At 36.0% G+C, this 25702-nt stretch overlaps 1 protein-coding gene across 1 annotated transcript in view; it reads right to left on the bottom strand.

The window, feature by feature from the left end:
• Nucleotides 1-4307: 4307 nt before the first annotated feature.
• LOC106872185 (glycogen phosphorylase, brain form) overlaps nucleotides 4308-25702 on the bottom strand; it is a 40211-nt gene continuing 18816 nt past the window's right edge. Inside the window, exons 5-17 of the mRNA XM_089350280.1 lie at nucleotides 23382-23493; nucleotides 22367-22449; nucleotides 21624-21767; nucleotides 19885-19977; nucleotides 18074-18220; nucleotides 17139-17302; nucleotides 16100-16214; nucleotides 13154-13255; nucleotides 12033-12239; nucleotides 9706-10052; nucleotides 8917-9051; nucleotides 6539-6605; nucleotides 4308-4945 (exon numbers count right to left, since the gene is read on the bottom strand). Of these exons, the coding sequence (XP_089206406.1) occupies nucleotides 4778-4945; nucleotides 6539-6605; nucleotides 8917-9051; nucleotides 9706-10052; nucleotides 12033-12239; nucleotides 13154-13255; nucleotides 16100-16214; nucleotides 17139-17302; nucleotides 18074-18220; nucleotides 19885-19977; nucleotides 21624-21767; nucleotides 22367-22449; nucleotides 23382-23493 (1884 nt within the window). The 3' untranslated portion in view covers nucleotides 4308-4777. The remainder of the gene's footprint in view (nucleotides 4946-6538; nucleotides 6606-8916; nucleotides 9052-9705; nucleotides 10053-12032; nucleotides 12240-13153; nucleotides 13256-16099; nucleotides 16215-17138; nucleotides 17303-18073; nucleotides 18221-19884; nucleotides 19978-21623; nucleotides 21768-22366; nucleotides 22450-23381; nucleotides 23494-25702) is intronic.

Raw genomic sequence — 25702 nt, forward strand, 5'->3', positions numbered from 1 at the left:
TGAGTGGATTTGGTAGACAGAAACTGAAAGAAGCCCGTTGTATATATGTATATATATATATATATGTATGTGTGTGTTTGTCCCCTCAGCATCGCTTGACAACCGCTAGAATAAGTACTAGAATTACAAAGAATCAGTTCTGGGGGCGATTTGCTCGCCTAAAGACAGTGCTTCAGCAAGGCCACGGTCAAATGACTGAAACAAGTAAAAGAGTGTCTATGCAGATTACTCAAGATCACCTTCAGAGCACAAGCCAATTTGCATAGCATGCAGGAAATTGTGGTGAAAAGAATAATGAGATATGCAGGTCATGTTTTCCAACTACCAGAAGAATGAAGGTCCAAGAGAGCCAAACAATGGGTACCACCAGAAGGATGAAGAAAGCAAAGGAAACCCAAGAAGACATGACATGCCACTTCAAAGATCTGAAGTAACTTAACATGACCTGGGAAGAAGCAGGTAACGATGCTCAAAACCAGGATTATTGGAGATGTTTTGCTGTCCATTGTTCAGGAGAACTGTATGAGAAGAACTAAAACTAAGGTGTTCTGGGGGGTATGACTTAGAAAAAATGCTAAATGCTGGATTTGAGTGGGCACGCAAGATGGCTGGCATAAAAAGGAATGTAAGAGATACCCAGTGAATTTGTAACCATTAGTTGAAACATCAGTTTTCATGTTAGTTTCTATTGTTCTCAGAATTTGCATTTGGAATTTATTAGTGTCACCTGTCAAATTTTCCACCATATAAAGGTAATACAGAATTCAGTTTAGATTGCTATTGACCTGGTTTATCTTTAGGACAGAAATAAATGTGTCACCTGTGAAAAAATTACCTGTTCTTTCTTCACCTTTAGACAGTCTACTTTTGTTGTATTTTAGCACCTTCACTGTGATCTAGTTTACATGGAGCTGTAAAAATCCTGTCAAAACAGTCAGAGAAGCCTGGTGCAGGCTTCTGCCTGGCCGGCTCCTGTCAAACCATCCCACCCATACCAGCAGGGAAGGCGGACGTTAAACAATGCTGTTGCTGCTGATGATGACGATGCACTAAGTTGTTGCGTGTGAACTTTGCACTGTTGCCTTTCTCTTTCCACATAAAAATAACCAACTGTTACAAGCTCAATGCCCAGAGATTTTCAATGAAAACTAACATCTGGATGTACTTTTAACTTGTCATAGTGAAAAACTTTGTAAAAGGTGAGAAAAATCTATAGGTGTAAGCAATTTTTTCTTTTGTGAATTCATTTTAATACATCTCCAACTGCCACATGCAGCCTTATTCAAACTTCTTACCAATTACATACAACAATAACAGGAGAGATGAATGAGTTAAGAAGGTCTGAGTGGACCATCCAGCTCCAAGGAGTGGAGATCACTGTAGTTGTAGTAGTAGAGATAACTGTTGTAGTGGTAGTGGCAGTATAAGAGCAATGAAACTGCAGGTCTATGGACCAAAAGTTGGAGTGTGTTGGAAACGAAGAGTATGAATTCATATTCTTCCCACAACAATGGTTTCAAATTTTGGCTCAAAGTCAGTAATATTAGGGTGAGGGGCAAACTCGATGACATTGGCCTCAGCGCTCAAATGGTATTATTTTATTGACTCCAAAAGGATAAAAGGCAACTCAACCTTGGTAGAATTTGAACTCAGAATGTAAAGAATTGGATGAAATGTTGCTAAACATTCTATCTAACGTTCTAATAATTTTGCCAACTCACTGCTTTTCTTTCTAATTTTGGCACAAGGCCGGCAATTTTAGGCTAAGGGCAAGTTGATTACATTACCTTCAATACATGACTGGTACTAAAGCAGCCAGCTGGTAGAATCGTTAGCATGCTGGGCGAAATGCTTAGCAGTATTTTGTCTGCCGATACATTCTGAGTTCAAATTTCGCCGAGGTTGACCTTACCTTTTATCCTTTTGGGGTCGATTAAATAAGTACCAGTTACGCACTGGGATCGATGTAATCGACTTAATCCCTTCCCCCGAATTTGAGGCCTTCTGCTTCCAGTAGAAAAGATTATCATCAGTAAGTGACCTCAGTAGCGCAGTAGGCAGCGCATCAGTCTCCTAATTAAGTACTTGACTGGTACTTTATTTTATCAGCAGATTTTGAACTCAGAATGTAAGAAGTTGCTAGAAATGCTGTAAAGCATGTCTAATAAGTTAATGATTCTTCCAGCTTATCACCTTAACTCTTTTACATTATGATACAATAATGACAAAAAAACTATGACATCAATGTATATACAGGGTGTTCAGAAAGTCTCTCTGCAGTAAGTACTTAATGGTTTCCAGGCAATTCTTGTACACTGATCCTTTACTTGCTCCCTAGAAAATAAAGTCTGGCGGTGTTAAATCAGGTGATCTTGGTGGCCAGAGTCCCTTTGAAATAATGCATTTACTGAAAAACTCTTGAAGTAGCACCATGGTGATGCACAGGATGAAAAAGATTTACTGCCGAGAGACTTTTTGAACATCCTATACTTCTGTCTATAATCTTAAAACATCCATTTGATGCTTGAATTATTGTGATGGCAGTGAATCAAATGCCAGCCTACTTTTTCTGTTTTTGTTTTACAATTAGCAACAGAGTTACCATATACTTAAATAAACATCTTTCAGTGGAACTCTCTTTGTTCCTTCATGATATCAGCTGGCTCTTCTCATTAACACTTAATATTACTTCACTTGTTAATTTTTCTGTATTCCCTTTTCTTGATGCAAGCAAATACTAGTCTTCTTTTTTTCTTTTCTGTTCTTATTCTAGAGATTGTATTCAAATATGGAACTGCATATAACATCAATTAGCTAGCATAAGAAATGGAAGGAGAGCTTAGAAATTCAAATAACTTATGTGATTCAGTGTTTAATCTTACCATTTTTAAAAAAGTTTCTATCTCATTTCCGCTTTATTTCTTTTCTGTTTACCAATCTAGAACTTCATCTCTTGAGATATTGTTGCATTCAGTTTAGCAAAACACTTTATGTCTCGTTGCTCCAGTCCACTCAGCTGGCAAAAATGAGTAATCCTGTGACAGACCATCATCCCATCCAGGGGTTAATACATCCACCACAGAAACTAGGAAACTGACCACATGAGTCTGTATAACTTGGGAAGGATCTTTATCTTTTATTATTCTATATAAATATAATACACAAACACATACTGGTACAGGATGAACTGATCTAAGGAAATAGTATAGTCACTAGCCGTTGCTTTTTGATTAGTGGTACAGTAATCCCTCGCTATACTGCAGTTTACTATTTAAGCTTACATTGATTCCTCTGTGGTGCTGTTTTGCATTTATAATAAAATAAACGTATACAAATTATAAAAAAAAAAAAATATATATATATACAGTACTGTTTCTACTTCCTGGATTTTCATCTATCGTGGGGGCTTTTGGAACGTAACACCCACAAAAGTCGAGGGATTACTGTAACCATAATTATAATCTTATTCCTATCAATCTTAGAAGAGAAACGAGATATTGTGCAGTACATGATTTTCTAAACAGAATTCACGAGTGGCAAAATGAAGTGAAATAGCTCCAAGTGAGAATTAAGATGGGATTGCAAAGTTGTTTTACTTCCTTTTCTATATTGTCCACTAAAAATGCACCCAGTTCATGTTGTAAAGTGGTTGGTCACAAGCATCTAGGTGTGAAAATCATACCAAAGAAAACATTGTTTTTGTATAGCAACAAAGATAGGCAGTTCTTTTCATTGCATGCATCAGATGATGGCAGACTGCAACAAACCTGTCTGATACATGCTAGCATAGAGAAAACAGATCTAAAATGATGACTACGATAATACAAGATTACAAAGGGCCAAATAGTTGATTTTCTAACACAGCTTCTATAATTACAAATACAAAATAATAATATTAACCATATCATAGACATAAGCATAGCTGTATGGTAAGAAATTTGTTTCCCAGTCACATGAGTTCAGGTTCAGTCCCTTGGCACGACACTTTAGGCAAGTGTTTTCTATTATAGCTCTGAGCTGACCAAAGCCTTGTGATTGGATTTGGTAGACAGAAACTGGAAGAAGCTGGTCATACATGTGTGTGTGTGTGTGTTACTGTCTACTTGATAGTTATGAATGTCACTGTCATACAAGTGGTATCCATTGTTTCCAATTTTCCATGAAGACATGTTTGGCCATGGGGAAATATTACTTTATTCAGAAATAGGTGACGGTTGGCAACAGGAAGCATGCAAAAGTGGACATTAAAACAATGACGATGATGATGATGAATGAGAAATATAAAAATTACAAGAAAGAAAAGTGAATAACTTCCAAAATTTATTCTTTAATTTCAGAAATGGATTCAATTAAATTCCACAATGCATAAATTGTTTTATCATTAAAGAATATTGATTTTTAAAGCAGATTGACTACACTTTCAGTTTATGTTACAGAGCCGTCAGAGTGAGAAAATAAGTAATATGTTATACATATTTTCAGATTATTTCAACAAGAGTAGAGTGATGTAGGAGAAAACTAATAACTGGCAAAATATAAAAATTCCTCATAGATAATAAAAGTTTGAAGCTAAGGGTGGGAGAAAAAAGATATTTTTATTATAGGCTAATACAAGTGGGACATGTTGGAAAAATCTGCTAAACAATATCATGATTTAAGTGTGAGAATATAGTAAATCTTTTAAATAGAATTGCTAGTAAAATTTAACAAAGTTCATAGTATTATATGTCAAATACCAACAAGATAACAGAGCATTGCAACTTATTGAATTGCCTGCTTATTCCTCCGCCTGTTCACCCTGCTGTTCACCAGGTGGTGGAAGTTTAAGATCTGATGGCTCCACACCCCAAATCTCACGAGCATACTCACTGATTGTGCGATCGCTGGAGAATTTGCCAGAAGCAGCAATGTTGTAAACACATTTTTTGGCCCATTCAGTAGGATTCTGTGGAAGGGGGAAAAAAAGAAGAAGATATATATGAGCTTCAAACAGATTCTTAAAAAATGAAAATCTTGGATATTATTTTGTTCATAATTGTTTTTTATAATGAAGATTTAGCAAGACATACTTTCAGATAGGGAATACAGTAACATTGTGTGGTTACTGGGTCTATGGTTTACGTCTCGTTCGTGGCACTCCGTCGGTTACGACGACGAGGGTTCCAGTTGATCCAATCAACAGAACAGCCTGCTTGTGAAATTAACGTGCAAGTGATTGAGCGCTCCACAGACACGTTTACCCTTAATGTAGTTCTCGGGGAGATTCAGTGTGACACAGTTTGTGACAAGGCTGGCCCTTCGAAATACAGGTACAACAGAAACAGGAAGAAAGAGTGAGAGAAAGTTGTGGTGAAAGACTACAACAGGGTTTGCCGTCACCCCCTGCTGGAGCCTCATGGAGCTTTAGGTGTTTTTGCTCAATAAACACTCACAATGCCTGGTCTGGGAATCGAAACCGCAAACCTATGACTGCGAGTCTACTGCCCTAACCACTGGGCCATTGTGCCTCCACAATAACAGCACTCCGTCACTTACGACAAGGGTCTCAGCTGATATGATCAACGGAACAACTTGCTCATGAAATTAACATGCAAGTGGCTGAGCACTCCACAGACATGTGTAACCTTAACGAAGTTCTCAGGGAGATTCAGCGTAACACAGAGTGTGACAAGACTGGCCCTTTGAAATACAGGTACTACTCATTTTAGCAGCTGAGTAAACTGGAGCAACATGAAATAAAGTGTCTTGCTCAAGGACACAACGCATCACCAGGAAGTGAACTCACACGACCTTACAATTATGAGCAGAATGCCCTAACCACTAAGCCACGCGCCTTCACATCTCATTAGTGGTGCTCTGTAATATCGGTGATAACAGTAGTTATCAGGGGCCTTGTGCACTAATTTATCAGTCCATTACTGATGCAAATAGTGGAGCTGTAATACATTTGACAAGGGTCTGTTAACTTGCAATACAGATCTTAAATACTCAAGTGATTTCCTAGAAACTGAAGTAGAGAGCATTTCCATTGTAGTCTTACATGGATCACTACATTGAAATATAGACTTAGTGGTTCAATGATATTAGTATAATCAACTATTGAACAGAAACTGGACACTATTTTGTTTTTTCAGCACATGGTCTCAAATTATAGGCCACAATTATTAAGAATACCTATTTATAGTAGTGGAGTATATCTATAACTAGCCTGAACTGGATTATCAAACCCAACCTCTATTACTGGTTGGTTATCAGGCAGTTTCTCTCTCAGTTAAATAACAACATCACTGAACAGGGTTATCGCCTAAATTTTGAAGATATTAGTGAAACTGTTTAGAGAGCTAGTAGATATATTGGCAGGTCAAGCAACTATAATAACTCTCAAATTTTGTCAAATCCTAGATGTAGTGAATGGAAATATTTGCTGAAAATAGGTAAACCCAAGAATAAACTATTTACAATATTTAGCAAAATAAATAAATAAAACAACAGTGAATGTGTTCAAATGACAGAAATATAAATAGTTTTATTTTCTCACCTTGAAAACTTCCTCTACTTGAGCTTGGGCTTTGATGTAACTTTCGAAGTCAGCACATAGCATGTAACTGAAAATGGAGAAGATAAAAATAATGCAGTAAAAAAAAAAAAAAAAAAAAAAAAATCAAACAATGCAACAAATATCTGACATAAAGAAGGAAGACAAAGGATTCACTTGTAAATATGGACATAAAAATAAAGATAATGATGACAAATGTGATAACAATCCATTATAAATTTAGTATGTTTCATTTAATTCTTCCTGAATCCTTATCAAAGTATCTGAGAAGGTCAGAGTGTAAAACCTTTATTAAATGGATCTCATAATAACTTTATTTCAACTACATATTTATTATTAACAAATAAATCTGGTATGACATCGAATCATTAGATGTAATCGACAGCTTTAAGTTGTAAAATGATATAAATATTGAAACCTCTGCAACTTGTCCAAACATTTAATTTAATATTTTCTTAGATGTCTAAAAAGTCAAACTATATATGAATATTTTACTATTCAATTCAATATTCTTTTAAACATTAAATTATTGAAAAAACTCTCTTTAAAAATATATTTGAATCTTTGTACAAGGAATTTATCTGGGTGTCATTCTTTTAGTGTGTGTTATCTATCCTTCTCCTTCCCAACATCCCATTTTGGCAAGCTATTGAAACACTGACTACCTAATCTACCTAGAGTTGACCTATGTCTCCCAAAATGAACTATTTATATCCATATGTACAGAGTTAGAGACAGTCAAGTGTTTTTACAAGCATGCAGTTCTCTGCTAGAGATGAGATATGAAAAGGTCATTCTTTGGTCAGCATCTACAACCAATATGGTATTAAGTGTGTACTAAAGAACTTTTTACTGTTTGCATTACTTCTACCTTACTTGGGTGGAAAAGTTTCAAAAATTCAGGCTTGTCTATATTGTTGGTTGGAACAAGTAACAAGTAATTTTATAACTGAATGCATTCAACTGTTAAGTAGTACTAGTGTGTTGGGTCGGTAGATTGATGGAAGAAAACTCATCTGTGAAGCCCAAACGAACAAGATAACAGCTGCAATGTTGGAACTGATATCAATATATGATTTGTAATCCACTACGTTAACCTCAAAGCCATTGTACTACTCTAATAATTTAATCTCAGTGGTTTATTATTTTTTATTATTAACTCTCCCTTTACTATAAAAACTCACTTTGAAATATATATTAGATATTCACCACTGGATTAACAAGAATTTAAGTAAATGTATTAGCTTAGTTTTATGAATACACCTCTACTTAATTTTTATATGTATACTAGTAGCTTAATATGTTTCCATAACAAAAATATTCAAATCATCATCATTTAATGTCCGTTGTCCATGCTGGCATGGGTTGGACAGTTTGACCAGGGCTGGTAAGCTGGAAGGTTGCACCAGACTCCAGTCTGATTTGGCATGGTTTTCTATGGCTGGATACCCTTCCTAACACCAGCCACTCTGAGAGTGTAATGGGGGACACCAGTATCTGCCATGACTGTGATTTTGTTCAGCTTGATGGGTCTTTTTCTCAAGCATGACATGTAAAAATTATCTTAAAAATTAATTAAGAGTACAAAATTTAACTTTTTACCCTATTTATTTCTGCTTTCTTTTTGGTTGGCTTGGGTCACACTTGGTAAATATGTTTGTTCTGTCTTATTCTTTTTTGGATAGTCGCAGAGACTTACTATAAAGCAAAATTACACAAAGATATGACACCCCTTCTGTGCCACCAGTTATCTCTCTCTTCTCCTGAGCCACATCTTATGACTGCCACATCTCATTCTTGACACTCTGTCCTGCCTCCCTGCAGATGTTTGTCATTTACTATATCCACACTGACATACCTCCGATTTCTATTCCTGATTGTACCCCTCTCTCCCCACACACCTCCCTTACCTACTAAGCATCCCCACCCCCATCATCTCCCTATTTCTCATCAACTAATTTTATTATTCAGCTGCTCTCTACCCCTTTTATACTGCTGCTTATCTTCTCCTCCCTCCTAAGCCATTTCTATTTTGTATCATGTTTTTTCCCCAAACTCATATTTACCATCAACCATGCCTCTACTCTTGTTCACTATTCATTATATTCACCCCTACCCATCTCTCCTCTTATACTCTTGCACACTTACCCACCTGCCTTTCTCTACCTTCTGATCCCACTATCTAGTCACTGTCTCTCCAGCTATTTTCGCCCACATAAATGTAAAAATTTCACCCAAACCAGACACAGGAGCTAAACGCATTTCCAGGACTTGTGAAATCCTGTTGAACTGTGCAACCCAAACCAGCAGACATGAAATGACGATGATGATGATACAAATTAAAGAGAAAAGTCACTTACTGATCACCATGTGCCAGGGTATTATAAATATCTGTGAAAAGTCCAGGCTCATGAGAGCAAAAATAGTTGTTACGGATCTGCTCCAAAATTTGTTTAAGCTCTGGTATCTTCTCAATGAAGTCATGAGCATTGTAACTGTTGAAGATAAAAACAACATAGTGTTATATTTTGAATATAGCTTTCCAAAAAAAAACACACACATATTTAATATTATAAAATCATGAAACAAAAAAATTAATTTTAATTTATATTGTTGAGTTTTCCTGAAGTTATTAGTTCAAAACAAGGAGAATTACCAATAGTAAGTAATTACCAATAGTAAGTAAACAGAGTCATGAGGAAATAATTATTCCAACTTACAATTCTTACTTTTAGCAAGTCGAGATTTAATGAGTAATTGATTTGCTGACCAAAACTTACACAAATTAGCTTCAGTATTATCAACAAATGTTTATAAGGATAATAACTAGTAAATTTTATACAAAAGTATAGAATATACTAAAATATGTACAAAATAAACATCACACACGTCTTCAGTAATAAAGCATCATTTCAAATTTAGTTAACATAAGAGAAATTGGAGAACTTGAAACAAATTAATTATAAAGAATTTCACCCAGCAAAATTAGCAAATTCCTTCAATTATAAAGACATGGATGTTTTGGAGAACTTGGAATGAATTAATGGATTCCAAAACATCCATTTCTTTAAAATTGAAAGAATTTGCTAATTTTGCTGGGTGAAATTCTTTATAAACAAGAAAAATAATAAACACCAAAAGCTACTTACTGACTCTTAAGTTTCTCTACTTGTTCAACAGTCATACCAAAGATGAAGATGTTTTCTGGCCCCATTTCTTCACTCATTTCAACATTGGCACCATCAAGTGTACCAATTGTGAGACCACCGTTCAGTTGGAATTTCATGTTACCGGTACCGGAAGCTTCCGTACCAGCAGTAGAAATCTGTTCACTAAGGTCAGCTGCAGGCATGATTTTCTCAGCAAGAGATACGCGATAATTTTCCAAGAAAACAACTTTCAGGCGATCTCCAATGATTGGATCATTATTCACAACATTTCCGACTGCATTGATAAGTTTAATGATTAACTTTGCCATGTGGTAACCAGGAGCAGCCTGAAATGAGTTTTCAAAATAATTATGTTAATTAATAAAATGGTGTAGAATAATTAAAAAAAAATTTTCACTTAAGTAAGTGTACCTGCATATGTTTTGATAATTATAACCTTGAAGCCGTGGAGGCACAATGGCCCAGTGGTTAAGGCAGCGGACTCGCGGTCATAGGATCGCGGTTTCGATTCCCAGACCGGGCGTGGTGAGTGTTTATTGAGCGAAAACACCTAAAGCTCCACGAGGCTCCGGCAGCGGATGGTGGCGAACCCTGCTGTACTCTTTCACCACAGCGTTCTCTCACTCTTACTTCCTGTTTCTGTTGTGCCTGTAATTCAAAGGGTCAGCCTTGTCACGCTGAATCTCCCTGAGAACTACGTTAAGGATACACGTGTCTGTGGAGTGCTCAGCCACTTGCAAGTTAATTTCACGAGCAGGCTGTTCCGTTGATCGGATCGACTGGAACCCTTGACGTCGTAAGCGACGGAGTGCCAATAACAACAACCACCTTAAATCCATACTGTATTGTCACACACATATCCAGCTACGATCCTCAGTACATGTAAAATAAGGATAGAAATGCTATGGTATGAATTTACTACTAGAATAGCAACACACTTATTTGATCATATATTGAGTACTTCAAGTTTTGTTTTTTAGTATGTAAAATCACAAGAAAAAACAAAACAATCTATTTATAGAAGCTAACAAATAAACCATGCTGTAGTCACTCAACTTGCTAGAAATAGCTGCCTGGTCTTCCTTAAACCACACCCAAGCATCTTTTATAGAAGGGAGGATACTTTGGATTATGTAGTCCTCTCTCTCTCCTGACAGCCATCACTTAACATCCACTTTTCCATGCATGCATGGGTTGGATGTAATTTGCGGTAGTTTTTCTATGGTTGGATGTCCTTCCTGTCATCAATCCTCACCTGTTTCCAAGTAAGGTAATATTTCCCCCTACCCAGCATGTCATGGAAGGCAGGAAATGAAGAACACTGTTTGAATGATGTCACCATCATGCAAACTATCAGACAAAATCAAAGCAAAGAAACAACACACACACACACACATCATCATGAGTGGGACTTCTTTCAGTTTCCATCAATCAAATACACTCACAAAACTTTGGTCAGCCTATGTCCTCTGTAGAAGATAATGCAGTGGGCCAATAACCATGTGCTTAGGTAGAAAAGTTCTTACCATACAGCTATACCAGTACCTAAATAAACTTGGTTTTATAAAACTGACCAGTTTTAAAGCATTTGTTTTAAACTATTTCACATCTGAAAACATATGTTTCACTGCTAGCATGTGACAATATCTAACAGTGGACACTTTCAATATTCTGCTTTTTTTATTTTGTTCTTGCACCAGGATCAGAAATTTTTCAACTGTACTTTCACCTCTATGAATGCAAATACTTGAAAAGTTTCCACTGAATTTCACTTTTTTTTTCTATAAATCACTTAATTAAACTAAACATTACTTATCCTGTAGCATGAATTTCCAAAGGGTGACAGATTAACAAGTTTTCTTCAATGCTACCTTCATAAATACAGCTTCCAAACACAATGGCTAAACCAGCATTGTCTTGATATGTAACAGAGTTTCTACCCTGATATACTGCTTTCAAATTTGGGCACAAGGCCAGCAATTTCGAGAGAGGGAATGAATTGATTATATCAACCCCAGTGCTCAACTAGTACTTATTTTATCAATCCTGAACAGATGAAAGGCAAAGTTGACCGCAGTGGAATTTGTACTCAGAACATGAAAACGGATGAAATACCACTAAGCATTTTGCCAGCCTGCCACCTTTTTCTACCTGGATATATTAACAGCATTCACTGATAAAATCAAATTTAAGTCATAGAGCAGATGAATTTACTAAATTAATAGTTAAAAATAAAATAACTTATAATTTTGCCTCTTGAAGAGGATGATGGATGAGATCAAACTGAAAACAAAAAAAGAAATTACCTTTCCTCCAATCATTACTGTTCTGGGAACAACTTTTGCATTAGGATTCTTTTTGATCTTGTTGTAAAGATAAATAACATGTAAAACATTCAATAGTTGTCTCTTGTACTCATGAATCCTCTTCACCTGGATATCAAAGATTGATGCAGTGTTGACTTTGACATTTTGGTGTTTCTCCAGGTAAGCAGCCAACTTCATTTTATTTTCCTGAAAAAAAGGTTTTAGTATACATAAACTGTTTTCAGACAGGACTCTTTCAATAATAGATTTTAAAAAAATATCTATTTCAAAACATCATCAGCATAAAAATTATTTTCACACACACACACACACACACACAACAGTCATCTGAACAAAAACCATAGGGTGAAACTTTAGTTTATTTTAACCAAATACTTTATCTCATAACTCAACAGGTCAACACAAGGTCTTTACATGGACTTGCACAAGAACTTTGAGGAGCTGAATGACAGCACAAACCCAAATCCCAGTGAGTTAAAGATGCTTTTTGCTCTACTACCAAATCATTTTTATCCACAACATACACTAAACTGACTCACTAAAACTTTTGTCAAAAAAAAAAAAAAAAAAAAACCCTTGAAGTAACATGTAATCTTTTTTTTGTGCTCTTCCTTCTTTTGTGTTATGTTTGTCAAACTTATCATGTGAAAATATATATTCATTTATTTTCAGTAAAACTATATGAAAACATAAGTTCTGTGAAAACATTTTTGTATTTTTACTTTCATATAAATATATATAATTACCCCTCATGTTAAAAAATAAACTTGTTTATTTAAACAAAAAGTATATGTGTAAAAATTTAATATATCTTCAACCCTTTCTTGTTATTTTTCCTCTCTCTCTCTCTCTCTCTTATATATATATATATATATATATATATATATATATATATATATGTTTGTTCACAAGATATTTAGTTACACCATTTTACATAGATTTCATTAACATAAGGTGATTATTAGTTACCTAATGTAAATTACATAAGACATTGTCAAATCATCAGAGAATTTTTATATGTAACACTACTGAACAGAAAAATGACAGGTTACATTCATAGTAAGAAAGAAGCCAAACTTTACTATCTATTGGACACTTACTTGTTTCACCCTCATGATTTCTCTCAAAAAGTTTTGATCACCAATAAACTTTGTAAGTTCCTTTAGTTTAAAAAGATCTGTAACCCATCCTTCACCAATTTTCTGAAATAAAAAAGGGAAAAAAATAAAATAGATGCATTTTTAATTTTATTGAAATTTATTAATTTTCAGCTTTATTTAATGATATAATAATGAAAATACAATAAAAAGTCATAGGAAGATACAGACAAGAGATGACATAACTCAAAGTCTTTCCAAATTCTAGACGGCTTATCAGAATTGTGTGTATGCAGTATGTAGTAAATAATAAAAATGAACAAATTGGTGCTGGTATAATGTAATGAACCAGAAAAGCTTAATTAAAATTACATTTGCAGTGAAGAAAAAAAACACCAAATGATAAAATCTAGACAAGAAAGCAAGAAAAGATAACTCTGAACTTTAACTGTAATAGACAAATTCATCAGTTTGTTAGGAATAAAGTATTGGGTTGTCCAGAAAGTTCGTGCCGATTTTTAAAGGAAAGAAAAAGGTCAGTAAATACTTGCCATTACATTTTTAATCAACCAAATATGAACCATTTTGTTGCACAATGCGTCTCCATCTTTCCTTTAACTTGAAAATACCCTCTTCCCAGAATTGAGGTGGTTTCATGGCAAATAAGTCGAAAGGTAAGCTACTATAAATCAGCACAAACTTTCTGGACAACCCAATAATATAACAAGTGAACCCTACAGCTTGAGACAGTAATCTCCAGAGGTTGATGATGATGATATCCGGTTAATCATAGATTGGAGAGGCCAATGCTAAGATAGCATTGTCATGATGCTAATTATATGGGTGAATCATGATAAATGCTTTCCAAAGTCAAAAATAGGGTAAATTACTTTGGGGAAGTAACAGATAAAATAAGAAAGACATACAATATTTTGTAATCAGTTTTAAAGTCAGAACTTACAGGGATGTAACTAAATACCGTAAAATATTTCAAAGATTCCTATCTTTCTGCACTCTCCACCACCCCAGAACTTACCAAATTATATATTCAGTATATGTAAACATGTTTGTTCCTCAGTTGTACTAGTTTGACAAAAGACAGTTTAACAAAAGACTATTTGAAGTGATTAAAATAACTGCATCATGGTAGAGTCACAACAATCATTGAAAATACACACGCACTGTTATATCACTGCTTTGTTTATTGTTATTTTGGAACATGTCAAGGTGGTGAGCTGGCAGAATTGTTAGCACAATGGACAAAATACTTAGTGCTATTTCATCCATCTTCATGTTCTGAGTTCAAATTCCGCTGAAGTCAACTTTGCCTTTCATCCTTTTGGGGTCGATAAAATAACTGCTGAATACTGGGGTCGATGTAATCTACTAGTCCCCTCCCCCAAATTTCAAGCCTTGTGCCTATAGTAGAAAGGGTTATTTTGGAACATGTTGTTTAATCTGACCAAGCAGATCTTTAGATTAAAGACATTCCAGTGGTGACCATTCCATCATTCTCTTTGGCATTTACCAAGGACTACATTATTCAATATCCTTCTCACAAGTCATTGAGAAAGAAAGTACTAAATCTTGGAACTTAATACCTAATTTATTTTTTCATATGATGCACAATGTAAAGGTGATATTGTCTGTAAGGCTAACACATTGAACTGACCACAAGTTCAAATTTTATTATAGAATAATATAGAGCACATCAGCTGATTTAACTGACTGTGTATGTGTCCTGTTAACAGTGTGACATATACCATCATCATCATCATTTAACATCCGCTTTCCATGCTGGCATGGGTTAGATGGTTTGACTTAGGACTGGCAAGCCAGAAGGCTACACCAGGCTCCAATCTGATCTGGCAAGGTTTCTACAGCTGGATGTCCTTCCTAACGCCAACCACTCCGAGGGTGTAGCGGGTGCTTTTTCTGTGCCACCAGCACAGGTGCCAGTCAGGTGGTACTAGCATCGGCCACGGCAATGATTTCACTTGACTCAAGAGGTCTTCTCAAGCACAGTTTATTGCTCAATGATTGAAGGGTACTCTTAATTGGATCTGTTATGCGACATTGGCATAGTCCATGGTTACGCTCTCACTTGGCTTGCTGGGCCTTCTCAAGCACAGCATATCTCCATAGGTCTCAGTCATTTGTCATGCTTCACCACCTCATCCCAGATCTTCCTGGGTCTACCTCTTCCACAGGTTCCTTCCACTGTTAGGGTGTGACACTTCCTCACACAGCTGTCCTCATCCATATGTAACACATGACCATACCAGCACAGTCATCTCTCTCACACACCACATCTGATGCTTCTTATGTTCAACTTTTCTCTCAGGGTGCTTACACTCTGTCATGTATGCACACATCCAGTGGAGCATACTAGCTTCATTTCTTGCAAGCTTACTCATGTCCTCAGCAGTCACAGCCCATGTTTCGCTGCCATGACATAATAAATTTAATACTAAATTCCAATTAATTTAATCAATGACTTACAACTTTCTGTCATTCACGAGAAAAGGAAATGCTCAAGAGAAGGATGGAATAGTCATGACTGAATGCTTTTTATCCATAGATCTGCTTGTTCAAGATTGACATTAGGTTGAATAACAACATACTCCAAAATAATAATAAAATAAAAATGTTAATATAACAATGCAATGTGTAGTTTTTACTGGCTATTGTGACACTACTATGATGTAATCATTTTAGTCCCAACACATGATCTCATTGATCAAATCCTTTGTCAAACAAGTGCAACTGAGTAATAAATTGTTTAGATATTCTGAATATATAATACCACTACTATTTCATAGTTGATTGGACCTAAGGGAAGAAAGAAATCTAGCTTAAATTTACATTAGTGAACAACAATTATGCAATTCTGAACTAAACTGAAAGTTTACTTAGAAAATAATACACAAAATAAATAAAATTACTCACATCGGCAATAACGTCAGAAAGTCCAGGGTTGCACAGCAGCAACCAGCGGCGAGGAGTAATGCCATTGGTCTTATTTTGGAAGCGTTTAGGAAACATATCATGGAAATCTTTAAAACTGAAGAAATAAAAGAGATTCTTGGTTAATATATTTCAAGATTATGACATTTTAAAAATTCTGGCAAGAATAAAAGTTTTGAAAAAAAATGTATTTAAATGATCCATGGGATTAACTATTTTTCATAAGGCTGAATATCACAATTTTCACCAACACACACTGAAATAAATATCTTAAAGGGTCAGTTTAGTAGTCATAGCAAAATCTTATAGATACAATATTTAGCCCAGGAAGCCTTAATTTAGTAGATAAAAGGAATTCCAGTCATGACCTTCCTATCTTTTTAAAGGTATTTAATTCTACATTGCCTAAAGTGTTCTTTCTTTTAAGACATCAGGGATAAAATTTGAGGGAATCTGATTGCTATTCCTAGCAGCTCAAGCAACCACGCACAGCTCCAATCATCATCATTTAATATCCGTTTTCTATGCTGGCATGGGTTAGATGGGTTGACAGGAGCTGGCCAGCCAGGGAGTTACACCAGTCTCCAATTGTCTGTTTTGGCATGATTTTTACAGCTGGATGCCCTTCCTAATGACAACCACTTTACAGAATGTACTGGGTGCTTTTTATGTGACCCCAGCATGGGTGGTACCTTTTATGTGGCACAGGTACATTCTATGTGGCACTGGCACCAGTGGTTTTTACATGGCAACAGCATGGGTATTTATTATGTAATACCAACACATATATGAAATAAACAATAACTCTCTTTCTTGGCTATATAAAGAAATAAAATATTCTGTTAAACCTGATAGAAATAAGACAATAAAGTTCTTGAAAGAATTAAAGTAAACCAATGCTTTACATATTTAGCTAGAATTTCTGCATATTCCCACTGTCTGTTTCTTAGATTCTCACGACATATACACCAAATCATTCTGAATTACTAAAGATCTTGCCTAAACTTTTTAAAGTACTTACGTTGTTGTTTTAATAATATCAGAATGGATGGCAGCAACACCATTCACTGCATGTGAGCCAATAATACTCAAATGAGCCATATTAATTTTCTTATCGTGACCTTCTTCAACAATAGACATTCTCTTGATACGGTCATTATCCCCTGGGTATTTTTTAGCTACATCCTGAAATAAGAAATAATTAAGGTAATATAAGACTGCAACAGAATGTATTCGGGTAATTATATTATACTTGTATTTTACAGCAATTTACAAGAGAGTAGTAGACTATGTAAGACCACTGCTTTCTGGTCTTGTAGGAATCAGAGGGTTTTTTGGTAAAGTAACTTTCTTGGTTAGTTATAAGTTCATAAATCTCAGAAATCAATACAAATTGCAAAATCATCATCATCATTTTCCACCTTGAATTGGAAGAGATACCTCTATATTCAGTTGAGCAGATACTGTAAATTTAAGCCTATCTCTTACCAAGGACACAATACAATTTCACCTTTTAAATTTGGCATTTCAGTTCTAACTTTTTGAAAATTATACATTATATCATCATCATCATCATCATCATCGTTTAACGTCCGCTTTCCATGCTAGCATGGGTTGGACGATTTGACTGAGGACTGGTGAAACCGGATGGCAACACCAGGCTCCAGTCTGATTTGGCAGAGTTTCTACAGCTGGATGCCCTTCCTAACGCCAACCATTTATAAATATTGATGCAGAAAATCTTGTTTTTAAAATTTTAAACAATTCATTTAAAATTGAATGGTGCTTTTTATGTGCCACCAATCAGGCAGCAATATAAAATATTCAAATATACACGTGCGCGCACATGTATGCTTGCATGTGTGTGTGTATGTGGAAACATATTTTGTTGTGTGGTATTTACTGAAAAAAAAAAAGAAATTGTGATCCTGGAGAGAAAAATGAAAGGAAACTTACAACAAGAAACCTAGAATTGATTTCATACATGATCTCAAGATGTCTTGGTAATAAGTTTGCAAGAAGAGACACAGGCCAACGTTCCAAAGCTTCAGGTAGGACAGTGTGATTAGTATAAGCACAAGTTTTAACACAGATGTCCCAAGCCTAAACAAATAGAAATGTTGCAGATTAGGAGACAAATCTAAAACAAATTTGTTGTTGAGATAACGCGCGCGCGCACGCGCGCGCACACGCACACACACACACACACACACACACTCACTCCTTTTTTATTTCATGGACCACATACCGTTACATTGTGGCTTCAGCTGCCATCATCATCATCACCTATTCTGCATATGCCTGTTTTCCCATTCTTGCATGGGTCAGGCATTTTGAAATCACCAATGGATTCAGAGGTGGGGGAGGGAAGAAAGACAAACAGTCAGAGAGAGGGTGGGAGGTCAGGGTATGAAAGGAGCAAGAAATATATAAGGGGGGGAAAAAAACCCATCAAGAGTGTGTCATATCATTATGCTGTGATTTTCAGTATTTATATGCCTCATTCTTTGTCTATCATAAATTTCCCTGTTGAGGAGGTCAACACAGTAAACAGGACATGTGATGACATTTGGTCATCAATATGTAGATGACACAGCCAAAGCAAATGGTGAAATGTGCGATCAACAGCAGAATGGAAAATATAAATGATTAATTTCTAAACAAAAAAAAAAAAAAAAAGATTGCTACAAGTGATAGTGGACAAAATAGAAACAGAACTTAAATAGAAGCTGACACCATAGAGATTTAACATAATAATGGATGTTATCTTGTTATCATTACCATCAGTGGTTCTCAATTGGAGTCCATATGGCCCTTGGGGGTCCATAAAAGATTTTGTTGTTAAAATTTATGTGCAATAAATCAAATATACTTCTACAAAACACAAAATATTTTAACAATTATTTTTGTATACAATTTCTTCATCATCATCATCGTTTAACGTCCGCTTTCCATGCTAGTATGGGTTGAATGATTTGACTGAGGATTGGCGAATTGGATGGCTGCACCAGGCTCCAATCTGATCTGGCAGAGTTTCTACAGCTGGATGCCCTTCCTAATGCCAACCACTCCAAGAATGTAGTGGGTGCTTTTACGTGCCACAGGCACGAGGGCCAGTCTGGTGATACTGGCAATGGCCACACTCAAATGGTGTTTTTCACATGCCACCTGCACAGGAGTCAGTCCAGCGGCACTGGCAACGACCTCACTCAAATGTTTTGCTCTCGTGCCACCGGCACAAGTGCCAGTAAGGCGACACTGGTAACGATCACGCTCAAACGGTGTTTTTTACGTGCCATCAGCATGGAAGCCAGACAGCTGCTCTGGCAGTGATCTCACTCGGATGGTGCTGTTAGCACTCCACTGGCACGGGTGCCAGTTATTGAATTTGGTTCAGTTTCAATTTCACTTGCCCCAACAGGTCTTCGCAAGCAGAGTTTAGTGTCCAATGAAGGAAGGTTGGCATGGGTGCCAGTCGTCTATGAAAATATAACAGGATTTTTTAAACATTGAATGGCTAGGAGGGTCCATTCAAGTAAAATAGGGATCAAAAGGGTCCATAAGTTGAAAACTGGTTGAAAAAACACTGATTGTTATCATCATCATCACAATTGTCTCTAATATCTATTTTTGCATTTTGGTATAGGTCTCACAAAACAGCAAACACAACTCTGTGCACATACACTCTTATATAAAATGTCCTCATCCTTACTTCTTCCAACTATTGGATCTAATTTTTTAAGATTGAGAGACAAGCAAAGGAATACCTTATCCCACTGCAGGCACTCGACGTCAATAAGGATTCGCATCAGCTCAGGAATTGCCAATGAAGGATGAGTGTCATTTAATTGGATTGCCACCTGTCAAAGAGAAAAAGAGAAAAATTAGAAGTTTAGTAAAACTGGAGGCAGATAATGAGGTTAATATTTTAGTTGATTAACTAGAAACTGATTGTTTACATGTGTGTGTGTGTGTGTGTGTGTGTACATACACACACAATCTGATTGTTTACTTGAATACATAGTCTTTCATCAGACTGGGTGTACAAAATGATTATTATAACCAGGAGGTACTCGAAGGAGTCATACCCAATGACTGGTGTAGCAGCACCACAGCCAAGTGCCACAAAGGTAAAGGTGATGCTTTAGATAGAAATAATTAGAGGTATCAAATTATTGGATCAGGTGATGAAAGTCATAGAGAGAGTCAAAGCCCAACTAATTAGGGAGAGAGTTAGCCTAGATGAGAGACAGTTTGTCAGTGTCACGAAAGGAAACTCAGCCACTTTGCCTCCATGAGGCCCAACGCTCGAAAGGTGCCCTTTACATTCCACCAGCACAGGTACCAATTATGTGACACCAGCATCAATCATGACTATGATATCATTTGGCTTGACAGGTCTTCTAAAGCACAGCATATTGCCAAAGGTCTTGGTCACTGGTCATTGCCTCTGTGAGTCTCAAAGTTCAAAGATCATGCTTCACCACTTCGTCCCATGTCTTCCTGGATCTATCTCTACCACAGGCTCCCTCCACAGTTAGAGATTGGCACTTCTTTAAACAGCTGTCCTTGTCCATATGCATCACATGACCATACCAACGCAGTTGTCTCTCTTGCACACCACATCTGATGCTTCTTATGCCTAACCTTTCTTTCAAGATGCTTACACTCTGTTGAACATGCACACCAATATTGCATGTACAGTGAAGCATACTGGCTTCATTTCTTTCAAGCCTACGCATCATACAATCTGCTTTTCACTCAATGGATTAATGGTTAACAAAGTTAACTTTCGATTAACAGTACCCACCTTTGCATTAGATATAAACAAAACTAAATCCCAAAGGTTTATTTTCTGTTCAAGAGGCAACATATACCTTAGCAGTTGCTAATCTCAGAGGCACAATCCTTTTCCATGTTGGAGCAGTGTTCATACATTATCTACTTACCAAGCTGATATATTGATAGACAAGTCCACGTTCAGACACTAAAATCATTGGTCCATTAAAATTTATCCTCCCTCTCCTTATTTTTTTATTTTACTACTACTACTACTACTACTACTCCTCCTCCTCCTCCTCCTCCTCTAACTGAATTGATGGAATTACTTCTTTACCACTTACCACTCTTTAGTCTTCAATTTTCTACCCCTCCTATCCTAGATTTATTAATTCTCCTCCCCTTCTTTGAATGTTTTCCCAATCACTAGCCTGCAAAGATCCAAATTAAATATTAACTACTATAGCTTCATCCAGTCGTCCTGAATCATGAACTTAGATCATGAGCACTTGCACAGCTACATTAATCTATTTTAATCCGGTTCACTTAGCTGGGACATTGATATGCTACAGATGGTGTTTTACTTAATGGAAGGAAGAAAGACAGAAAGACCAATGTAATATGGAAAGAGAGAGAGATTCAAGTGCAAAAGAAATATACTGCCAAGAAGAACTTAAAGAGCATTAATATATTCTGTTTCTACAAAAATAAAGAACATTGTTTCTACCTTATCAGAGAAGGTGTCAAAGGAAGTGCGAACAGCATCTGGGCAACCAAATTTGGATGACTTGTAACGACGGACGACATCTTGCAGAGTGGCAGCAACTAAAAAGTATTCTTGTTTCAAGCGGAGTTCTTTACCTTCAAATACCTGTGGAAGTAAGAGGAGAAGTTTAAAAGAAATTAGAAAAAACATTTTGTTTGAATAGAAGGAAAAATAAAATACAAAATAGAATAAAAAAAGTATTGTAATTTGCTTAAAACACTGCAATATGTAAATGATATAAATAATTTTAAGACGTTTCACCAAAGCAAATGAGAAATGGGATAAAGTATTTAAGACAAGCTATTGTATACATAGGTTGTTTAATGTTTCCATTATACTTTGGGAAAGCTTTCCTTTATCAAATATAAGATAGAAAATAATCCCAGAATACAGAGAAAAGTGTATTTATTGACGGACCATTCTTGTGTATTGGGTTATTTTCGATTTTAGCACTTCAGTAAATATAGGTTTAGATAATACGTAACAGTATGGGGGTTGATATGGTTAATTAAAACCCTGTGGAATGATTATAGTCTAAAAACATGAACCAGTAAAAGAAAAAAAAACTTTAAGATATCTTTTCCTTTATTGTACTATTTCTGCAAATTTTCTATCCATCACAGCAGGGGAATACCGTAGATAATTTGAGATTGAAAGAAAAGTCCTTTCTATTAAAATTAAAGAACAATTGTCCAGTTACTTACATTGTCATTTGGATACAAGACTCTGGAGATATTCTCAGCAAGGTTTCTATCACAGACAGCTTGGATGTACTCACCACTGTTAACTGTAAAGAAAATATTGAAACTTTAAAGCTTGTACAATAAACTCATCATAAAGAGAAATGAACCTCAATTACCCTGTATGGGTGGTTAGACAATATCTCTGAAGCAGTGCTTTAAGACCACCAGACACCCTTCCTACTGCCAACTCTTCTGGCTCTCACAACACACACACAGACATGGTGTACCTAAAATCAGCTTGTGCATACTGATAAGCAATTCTAATTAGATGTTCATTGCATTAAATATGTTAAAACTAACTCAACTATTATTGGCAAACAAATAGAGACAACATAGAGCTGAGAAGATGCTTTATTTTCTCAGAGAGCATGACAACCACTTATGTTGGTGCCATGATGAAATGCATCCAGTATACCTTTCTGTAAAGTTATGGCAAATTGAGTAGAGACCAGTCAAGGTTTCAAGGCTTCTTTAGTTTTGTCCAGAACATGACAAGCTCTGTAGTGTTGGTGCCATGATAAAATGCATGCAGTACACTGTTAAGCAGTTGGTGTTAGAAAGGGCATCAAGCAATAGAAACTCTGCCAAAAAAAGTGATATATGAGTAAGACCTGGTTCTCTGATCCATCTTGGAAGGCAGTAATTCTAAATAAGAACCAATTCAGACCATGACAACCCATCCAACCCATGCTAGTTTAAAATGGGATATGAAATGTAAATGATAATCACACATACACACACACATGCATACAATATGAATTTAAAGTAGGCAGGATAAAAAGATTAAATGTTTGTATGTTCTGCTAATTAATGGTTGAATGCATTGCAAATATGTAGAGCTACATTATAAAAGAGAGAGTGGCAGTGACCAAAGTGGAACCCCCACACATCAATCTTAATTACAGAAGTGATTTACAATTCAATTTGCATATAGCAATAAAGAAAACAATAACATAAACAATAGAGTCATACGTACAGAATTTTAAGTTGAAGCTGTTGGGTGCCTTAGCAGACCACAGGCGCAGTGTATTCACGGTGTTGTTAGCATAACCAGGTATAGGGTTGTCAAAAGGAAGCGCAAATACTAACTGAAAAATGAAATAAAATAAAATGATTTTAGTTAAAGAAAAAATTGTTTGCAATGAGTTTAAAATATTCTGGAAAAGTTTGAAAATAATGAAAAATGACTGCTTGTAAGATTCACAAATACAAGCAGGACCCACAGAAACTCCATGGTTTATAAATGTTTCTTATTTCTTTATTGCCCACAAAGGGCTAAACATAGAGGGGACAAACACGGACAGACAAAGGGATTAAGTCAATTACATCGACCCCAGTGCGTAACTGGTACTTAATTTATCGACCCCGAAAGGATGAAAGGCAAAGTTGACCTCAGAACGTAACGGCAGACAAAATACCACTAAGCATTTCGCCTGGCGTGCTAACGTTTCTGCCAGCTCGCCGCTTTGTTTTATGTTTATGTTTCCATTTTGGTACATAAATTTATTGATTGTCCCCTCATTATCTTTCCTACTCTTGGCACAAGTCCCGAAATTTTTGGAGAAGGGGCCAGTCGATTAGATTGACCCCAGTATGCAACTTGCACTTAATTTATCGACCCCGAAAAGATAAAAGGCAAATTCAACCTCAGCGGAATTTGAACTCAGAACGTAAAGACAGATGAAATACCACTAAGCATTTTGCCCAGCATGCTAACATTTCTGCCAGCTTGCCATCTTTATTGTCCCCACATAATGTAAAAGATTTCAGTTATATCTTCACTTTCATTCTAAAGTTAAGGCTGTTTAATGTGCAAACTCAAAACTTAAAGATTTTGATTATGTCATTGATCGTCTTACACGGTTTAAGTTTGCTAAAAATTTCCATTATGTCTTTGATTCTGTTTCATAGTTAAGCATAACACATATCAAGAGAGAACAATAATGATGATGATGAATAATGTTATGGCTATGTTTTGTTGATCATAATGACAGACAAATTACCCGGAGTCACCTTCTGCATGAATAATAGCAGTTGACAATCATGAGGTAGTGAGTCTGATTCCCGGACCAGGCTGCATGTTGTGTTCTTGAGCAAGACACTTTATTTCACATTACTCCAGTTCACTCAGCTGTAGAAATGAGTTGTGACAACACTGGTGCCAAGTTGTATCAGTTTTTGCCTCTCTTGGATAACATCAGTGGCATAGAGAGAGAGAAGGCTGGTATGTATGGGCAACTGCTGGTCTTCCATAAACAACCTTGCCCAGACTTGTGCCTCAGAGGGGGACCAAAGAGGGCCTTTACACTTTTACGTAATGTAGTAATGAAAAATGTCTTGTTAATTAATAACACTTATGCAGCAACAAGAAGAAAACATTAGTTCAAAGACTAATAATATTTTAATGGTATCACTACATAAGTGTTATTAATTTTTTTTCCTTCTGCATTACATTAAATACCAGCTTAACAGTTTTTGCTTAACATATTACTCTTTTACTCGTTTCAGTCGTTGGACAACAGCCTTGTTGGAGCATAGTCAATCAAATGAACCCCAGTACTTATCTTTAAGTCTGATATTTATTCTATTGAACATTTTTTGCTGAACTGCAAGGTTATGGGGAACATAGACAAACCTCTACTGGTTGCCAGCAGTGAAAGACAAACTCAAAGACAGATATGTGTGAATAACTACCAACTCAAAGTTCTTATTTGAGGATATATTTTTGTGTCCCTGGAAAGAGCAATTTTACTAAATAACTTGGATAAAGCACCAAAACGTTTTTAGCAATGTTAACTGTCTTATGATGGAAGGACAATCTTCTATCAGTATAATGTCTTTGACTCTCTTGGACCCCAAATTAAACATCAGATTGAATTATGAGCTCCCTACATACTATAAAAAATTTTAGCTTTCTTCTTTTTATAATATACTAGCAGTATAACCCGGCGCTGCTCGGGATTAAGCTAGGATTATTAAATGATTAAGTCCTTTATTTCAAACCAAAATAAGTAACATCGACATCAGATTTGAGCGAAATCCGTTGAAATTGGTTTAGCTGAAAATGGTTTGCTGGCAATTTGATTGGGAAATCCCATAAGGAATCCGTTTATTGGTTATTTTCACTTATTGACTCTTTTTTTAAATGTTGCATTAGAGATCTGCATAGGAGAAGGTTGATCTGAAGGTTTGCATTGGGGATCTGGATTGGAGTAACTTAGGAAAGCTTACCAACAACCTTAACCAAAAAATAAGGAGCCTGTCCCTTCTAGGTTAACTCTAACCCTAACTGTGACC

This window comes from Octopus bimaculoides, chromosome 4 (genome assembly GCF_046866305.1).
Source record: "Octopus bimaculoides isolate indiv1 chromosome 4, ASM4686630v1, whole genome shotgun sequence".
NCBI classification, from domain to species: domain Eukaryota; kingdom Metazoa; phylum Mollusca; class Cephalopoda; order Octopoda; family Octopodidae; genus Octopus; species Octopus bimaculoides.